The 7,963-nt window shown below is 38.8% G+C and overlaps 1 protein-coding gene across 2 annotated transcripts in view; it reads left to right on the top strand.

Moving 5' to 3' along the window:
• The first annotated feature begins 4,498 nt into the window (after positions 1-4,498).
• LOC110024549 overlaps positions 4,499-7,963 on the top strand; it is a 7,804-nt gene continuing 4,339 nt past the window's right edge. The window contains exons 1-3 of one of the 2 annotated variants that reach the window (XM_020724576.1): positions 4,499-5,103; positions 5,185-5,337; positions 5,491-5,568. In XM_020724576.1, coding sequence (XP_020580235.1) covers positions 4,867-5,103; positions 5,185-5,337; positions 5,491-5,568 — 468 coding nt within the window. In that variant the 5' untranslated portion in view covers positions 4,499-4,866. The remainder of the gene's footprint in view (positions 5,104-5,184; positions 5,338-5,490; positions 5,569-7,963) is intronic. The other variant, XM_020724575.1, reaches the window with a different exon arrangement.

Genomic DNA, 7,963 nt, shown 5'->3' with positions numbered 1-7,963 from the left:
TATGGGCCCGAGGCAGTGGGGGCGGTGGCGGTGGCGGTTGTGGCCGGTTTGGCTGGACTTGCTCAACTTTCTCGGGGGAGATGCCAAACTGGATCATATTACCAAGTACAATTTTTTCACTTTAAGAACTTGAGTTTGATTTTTTCCAGTATTTTCAAAAAAAAAAAACATCTTGAAAGCAGAGGAAATCTAATATCAATTATAAAAACAATATGAATTTAAGTTAAGGGGGCATTTACATAAATACCACACAAATCTTATGTATTTACATATCTACAGCTAAACTTTAATGATTACATTCATAACACTCAAATCTTTAGCATCACATAAAGAATATCACTTTACTAACTCTATAAAAGTCAAATGTACATTTTTTTGCATAGGTTTATAACACCAAGGTGCTATAAATGTGAATATCAAAACTTAGGTGTCAGATATGTAAATTTCTCTTAATTAAAGCATACGCTAGAATAGATTAGTGATAAGGTGCTCTGTGATCAAGATCCAGTCATGAAGAAAACAGCTTCTGTAACAATGAAAGATAAATGACAAGAAGATATCTTATCCGGTTAAAAAGCTTCAAATCCAAGAGATTTCTAATCCACTGAAATTACAGTTGTAATATTCACATCCACGTTCTAGCACTACTAAAACTTAAGGTTAATAAAGTTGGGATGTTTTATGGCTTGGACTTTATCTATACTCTGTCAATTTTCCCTCTTTTATATTTAGGATTCAAGTCAGATTGTATGAGAAATTGAGATTTTCAAGGGAAAAGTCTTGCACATTATGGAAATCCGATACTTGAAACTTAATGGAATTAGAAATCACGCAGTTAAACAAGACACAGGCTGTTTAGTATGATTTTTTTTTTCTACTTTTTGTTTTTATTTTATTTTATTTTATTTATATTTCATTTGAATCAAAATATGCTTGACATCTTTGATTAAGATATAGTTGTTGTAAAAAACACTCAAAACATCTAAAATTTTTTCTTAATATTTTCAAAAATATGTTAATTTGTTTTTAGAAACATAAAATAAAAACACTTAATATGTTTTTAAAAAGCAAAAGAATCAAAAATAAATAAATAAATTGATCCCAAACAAGCTCATAGAGTTACCTTTTATAAAACCCAAAAGGAATGAGGCTTTGTCTTTCATGGAACTACTGTGAAACGAAATCCATCACATATTCATTACAGCGAGTAAGAAACTTTCTCTGAAGAATAAAAAGCCAGAGGATTAAAGATGTATGCTTCAATATTTTTTTGAAGGTCGAGGGAAGGTAAATTCAGGTCGGGGGAGAAGATGAAACAAGATGTTATGATGGTGCATGTAGATTCATTTTTTATTTTTTTTAAGAAACAGATAACGAACTGCAGCAAACAAATTCTATGGCTTTTAATAGGTTATATAATGGATTTTAAATCAGAGAAGATTCCTTGGCATTAAAGATTAAAAGTTGTGCCATATATAGGCACATAAGGTAAGTAGAAAAAGAAGAAAAATAAGGAGACATATAACCTCAAATAAGAGGATATAAATATTAAGCACTAGGAGAATATATTTCCTAATTTAATACTTTTCAAGAATAGTACCTTAAAATTTTGTTACTTTTCTATGATAACACTCCTCCTTAAGATGGTGCATAGATGAACAAAAAATTTTAGTTTATTACAAAGATTCAAAGACAAGGTTACATGGCTTCAGTAAATATATTAAGCAATCATTCTTCACTTGGTAGGGGAGAAGTGATTTTCTTTAACAAGGCTGCATATTTTATGCAATGTCAGACTATTGCAATATGTTTCATTCTTTCATAGAATGTTTGATTGCTTGCTGTTGAGAAAATTAGGGCGAGGAAAAAACAGTAACGACACAAATCCAGAAGAACACAGAGATTTAACGAGGTTCGGCAAAGATGCCTACGTCCTCGGGAGCAGAGCGGCGAGTTCCTTTCAATATTCAGAAAAGAGTTTACAGATTCAAGGATTACCTCCTGGGGTTACTAACAGACATATTTATAACCCCAGGAGTAAACCTTAGACACAATATGTAATTACTACATTACCCCTGTACCAAACCGCAGGGCTTTGCCCCCGCACCCCAACCCACGTAACTTTCCAATTTGAACAGATTCTTCTGCTTCGATCCAGCGTCTATCCCGATATGATATATGAGTCATACCATAACAGGTTTACCTAGAACAAAAAAAGGGTTTGATTCTATTATGGTTGTAGTAAATCGGTTCTAAAAATGTCACACTTCATTGCTTGCGAAAAGACATTTGAGGCCCTCAACATAGCTCGACTATTTTTTCTGGAAATAGTTTCACTTCGCGGGTTTCCGAGAAGCTTAAATTCTGATAGGAATGTTAAATTCATGAGCTATTTTTGGCAAGCAATGAAGCGTCTACGTGGTGATCTTTGCTTGAGTTCTGCTTACTACCCACGAACCGATGGGCGAACAAAAGTTAGAAATAGGACACACAATCCTATAGTGCAATGTTTGGCCGGTGACCAACCTTAACAATGGGACGAAGTATTAAGTCAAGCTGAGTTTGCTTATAACTCTATGACCAACTGATCTACAGGTCGTTCTCCATTTAGCTTTGTTTATACAAAAGCACCCAACCATATCATGGATTTGGCTGTTCTACCTGCAGCTCGCAACAAAGCTGCTGAAACCTTGACAGATTTTACAGATATTCTTGAAGAGGTCGAAACAAAATTAACCACTTACACACAACATTATAAGTGGCAGGGAGATAAAGGGAGGCGCAACGGAGCTTGTAATATGGGTCACGATCTATTTGCTCAAGGAAGGATTTCTTGTGGGGACTTACTCCAAGCTAAAGCCTTGCAAGCTAGGCACTTGTTCCCATGATTAAAAAAAAGAATCAAATGACAATTCGTAAGTTGCAGAGTTACCATCGTATTTAAGTATCTCTTCTACAGTCAATGTGAGAGACATTTATAAATATCACCCTCCGAATTCCGTGGCTGTCACCGAACTCTGTCTGAGTTCTTCTGAAGCGGAGGAGAATATGGCATAGCAGATGACCTCGCGTGATTGGAATTTATATGCTTTTCTATTTTCCTAGTTTATTATTATAGCAGTTGGTAAGCCTCATTAAGTTAGCTTATGTTTAATTCCTTCTTATCTCAACCTTAATTGTGGTCAGAAACTATATATATATATGTTATTCATAATGATGATTTGCCTCCTGTACACTTAAGAAAATGTGAATTTTCTCCAAGTAGTTTTGTTTATGTGGGAGACAACTTGACACCGTTGATGAGTATTTTAATCCTTCAACCGATCAAAAAGTTTAGGATCAAGAGACCTCTTCAAAATTGAAATTGAACGATCATAATCTTAGGGCAACGAAAGAGTAGATGAAAGCTTTGATCTTTGAGATGAGTATGACTTGTGATCTGAACCTTGCCATTGGATGTTTTTGAAATTGGTGATGAAGTTGATCTAATTTGGACCATTAGATCTTAAGGCAATAGACAAATAGGTGAATCCTTGGGGTTTGACATTAATCTTTCTGATTATTTGAATCGTATTCTTGGTATTTTTTTGAGATAGTGAGATTAATGTTCGAGATGATGTGTGAGTTGAATTCACAAATTCTAGTTGAGGCTTTGAGATCAGTATTACTCCCTAACCTTTTGATTGATGAGTCATACATTTTGAGTTGATTTGATTGTTCAAATATTATTGCAAAGTATGAATCTTGAAGTTCTTGATCAAATGATTGAGATTAATGATAATAAGATAATTTTATCTAAGTATCAAGCAAACAAAATTTTAAAGGTCTTAAATCTTCCTATGAAAATGTTTAACTGCATTAGAAGATTAACTAACCATGAACAAAGTTTGTTTTGCCTGCACTTATTTCTTGTACTTAATAATTTGAGTACTACCCTAATGTGTCTAACAATTCGAGTACCACCACTTTAAGAACAATTGTGTCAGAGGGGATTCGAACCACTGACCAGAGGGGTATTATACTGTGAATGCCAACCAATAGGCTAGGGCATGCGACACATATATTATATGTGTTTGTGTGTGTATGATTCTATTATGTATGAAAATATGTATTTTATTTTAAAATTTAAAAATAATAATATTTTTGAAGTGATATAAAAAAATTGGGTGGTATAAAAAGTAAAGTTTAGATGTTAGATGTGTAAATACATACTAACTGTGTGGTTCAAATGCCTCACTTAAAAAACATCATAATATCATGAAAGAGCATTTACATAACACCCAATTCCTAGTATTTACATAGCCAATACCTAAACTTTAATTTTTATATTTATATCATTCAAATCTTTCATAACACGTAAAAAATATGACCATATTTAATTTAAAAAAAATGAAATACACAATTTTAATGCACAAGGTGGCATGTATATAAAAATTGAAGTGTAGCTTCAGATATATAAATACATATAAATTATGTGTTATGTATGTAAATCTTCCTTAATATAACCAGTTGTCGGAGGTGACGTGAGCCGTGTAAATTTGTATCTCTGCCATTTGATCAATCCCTTGTACTCAACCTGTTTTAAGTTTTTGCCGAGACGGAAAGCCACACAGCCGAAGCGTGCGAGAAACCTACCACCACGTGTTTCTCTTCACGCCCCCACAAGCTTTCCACAAGATCACTCAACGGAAACAGATCTCAAACAAGCGTCGGGGAAGAAACAAGAACAAAAAAACTCGGATAAGAAGTCCAGAATCAGCTCAAATATATCATCTATGGCCATAATCAAACCTCGCTCTCTCAGACATAAAAAGCTCTGTCCTTTACCAGTTTAACTAAAGCTGAGAAGAGAGAGCAGCAGAAACCATGCTTCGGCTACAGTTCTGCAACTACGCAATAACTGCAACACGGTTTGCCGGAGACCAAGCTCGACGGAGTGGAAGCGTACTTCGGCTTCAAAGCTTGAGCTTTCTGCGGTCGAGATTTTGCCAACTCTGCGTCGTCAGAGCATTGAAAGATGAACCAGATGGGCGGAGCAGTGGATTCGCCGGCCAGAGTTGGGATCCAGGGCTGGAAAATGAGGTTCCTTTCGAACAGAGACCCGTGAGTTTAGCTTTTCCTTTCTGTCTTCTGCTGTTTTTCCCTTCTACTTCAATAAGGTTTTGAAAATTTAATCATCTACAGGTGAATGAGTATTCGTCGTTGAAGAGCAGTATACTATACTCGTGGGGTGAACTTAAGCCAGGATCATTTTTCCTGCGCCTTGGTGGCTTGTTTTTAGTGACATTTACTGTTCTGGCAGCGCCAATCGCTGCTGCAAGCTTTAGTCCTACTAAGGTATGAGCGAACAAACCAACCATTATGATTAGTTGATTACCATAGATCGAAAACGATTTAATTAGTCTTGCTTTAGTATTATTAGGCAGCAAATAAAGATTTTTTCTTGGATGATTGTGCCAATTTTTATGTGAATTTTTGCTGTAAATGTAGGATCCACTGAGATTTGCGCTGGCAGCTGGGACTGGCACTCTTCTCTTGGTGTCTCTCGTTGTTCTGAGAATATATTTGGTATGAGTACATTTTTTGTGCCCTTGGACATTACTTGCTTTTAAATAAAACAAATAATGACACTATCAACATTCAAAAAAAATTGCTGCAAATGTTTCTTATGATGTTGAGATAAAAGTAATATGTTCTTAATGCTAGAAGTTTTTTTGTCTTTTTTGTTGTCCTAATTCGAGATGGCAACAAGAAAGGAAAGGGGTTAAGCAACTCCCACCTTGGGAACTCCAAGAAAAGTAGTAGTCCTCATTGCATCGATGATGGTTCCATGTATGCCGATCGAACAAGTGATAGACTTGTTATGGCATGGCTCATATACCATATAGGGACAGACGCTGGAACGAAGCGGAGCGGAGCGGAGCGAAAGAATCTGTCCAAATTGGGAAGTTACGTTATATGGGTTGGGGCTATACGGTACAGGGGTAATTTGAGAATTACATATTATACTGCAGGGCTTACTCTAGGATTATAAATAGACCTGTTTGTAATCCTAGGTCTTTGAGAGAGTTGAATTTTGTATTCTGTATTCTTTTCTGAATATTGAAAAGGAGGTCGCCGCTCTGCTCCCGAGGATGTAGGCATCTTTGCCGAACCTCGTTAAATCTCTGTGTTCTTCTGGATTTGTGTCGTTACAGTTTTTCTTCGCCCTTATTTTCTCAACAAGTGGTATCAGAGCCAGGTTCAAGGGCGGAGAAGAGATCGACGCAGGGACGAAGGAGGATTCGTTGTTGTTTTGGCAGACAAGTTCTGCGACGGAGGAAGAACAGACAAGGAAGGAGTAGTTCGCGAAGGGGTTCGCGGAGGAGTTCGCGAAGGAGGCTTGGCGCAGGCGAGGGATATCTGTTCTCGCGACACGAACAGGCAGAAGTTCGAAGAACGGCGACAGAGGAGTTTCGTGATTGAGAGAAGCTCTTATTCACGGCTTGGGCGGACGTGGCTCGGGCGGTTTGCAGGAGGCGTGATCGGGAGACGAGGCGCAGCGTTGCCTTCCTCAGGTCGGCCGAAAAAGGAAGGAGAGAAATTTCGGCGTTCGGACAGGAATCAAGGAATCTAGAAGAATATTCCCTCCTGTTTTTAGCTTGTTTGGTGGCCCGGCGGGAAATCAAAGGAAAGCCAAGAGTTGCTGCAAAGTAGCTGGAAAGGAAATATTTATTCCCTAGAGGAAAGGAATATTTGGCGCTGGACATTGGCAGGGGAGGAATCCGAAAATTGAAGGAAAGTCTTTTTTTTCTTTAATTAAATTGCTTTAATTAAATTAAGCAAATTTAATTAAGAATTTCCTTTGCTGGATAAGAAGAGCAAATAAAGAAAATATTTTTCTTTTCTTGGAGGCGGAGAGAAAAATTTTTTTGCTTTGCTGATAGATTTTGAAAGGATTTTTGCAGAAGATTTTGTTTGCAGAAAAGTTTTTGTTGCAGGATCAAAATTGTTCGCAAGGCGAACGGGCTCGCGGGAACGAACAGGTGCGAAGCAGTTCGGATAAAGGGCTACGATAGTTCGACGAGTTATGCTTCGAGGAGTTCGTGGTTGAGGCGGCGTCGCGATTTTGAGGCACGACAGTTCATGAACTTTCGCGGCATTAGGCGAGGTGGAGTTCGCGAACAGGAGCTCGTGTGCAGTTACCGCGAACAGGAGCATTTTCAAACAGAGGATTTTGGTGATTGAGTTCGTGTGCAGTTACCGCAGCGGAGTTTGCAGGTTTGTCGCAGGAGTTGCGGCATGTGCAGTTGCCCAGAGTTCGCAAGGTTTGTCGCAGGAGTTGCGGCATGTGCAGTTGCAGCGGAGTTGCGGCATGTGCAGTTGCAGCGGAGTTGCGGCATGTGCAGTTGCAACGGAGTAGGAGTTGCGGCATTTGCAGTTGCAGCGGAGTAGGAGTTGCGGCCTGGGGGGTTGCAGGCGGGGTCGGCGGGCAGGTTTGTCGCAGGAATTGCGGTATGTGTAGTTGCAGCGGAGTTCGCAGATTTGTCGCAGGAGTTGCGGCATGTGCAGTTGCAATGAAGTTCGCAGGTTTGTCGCAAGAGTTGCGGCATGTGCAGTTGCAGCGGAGTTCGCAGGTTTGTCGCAGGAGTTGCGGCATGTGCAGTTGCAGTGGAGTTCGTAGATTTGTCGCAGGAATTGCGACATGTGCAGTTGCAGCGGAGTTCGCAGGTTTGTCGCATGAATCGGTAGGGTGCTGGCGAGCGAGTAGACGAGATTATTCGCGAACAATGGTTTCGCGGAGGTATTTCACGAAGGGTTTCGCTCACGAGACAGCAGTTTAGCAGAGGTGCTGGCGCAAACAAGAAAAGTGCTTCAACTCACATTTGTGCATAAGAAACTCCATGATATTTTTCTCCTAAGAGGCTGGATATTCGCTAGGTGGAGATTTTCTCCTAAGGGGCAGGATGTTCCCAAGGTGGAG

The sequence above is a fragment of the Phalaenopsis equestris genome, unplaced genomic scaffold (assembly GCF_001263595.1).
Source record: "Phalaenopsis equestris unplaced genomic scaffold, ASM126359v1 Scaffold000258, whole genome shotgun sequence".
NCBI classification, from domain to species: domain Eukaryota; kingdom Viridiplantae; phylum Streptophyta; class Magnoliopsida; order Asparagales; family Orchidaceae; genus Phalaenopsis; species Phalaenopsis equestris.
Note: the sequence above shows the minus strand (reverse complement) of the source record. Positions and strands in the feature narration are given on the sequence as shown.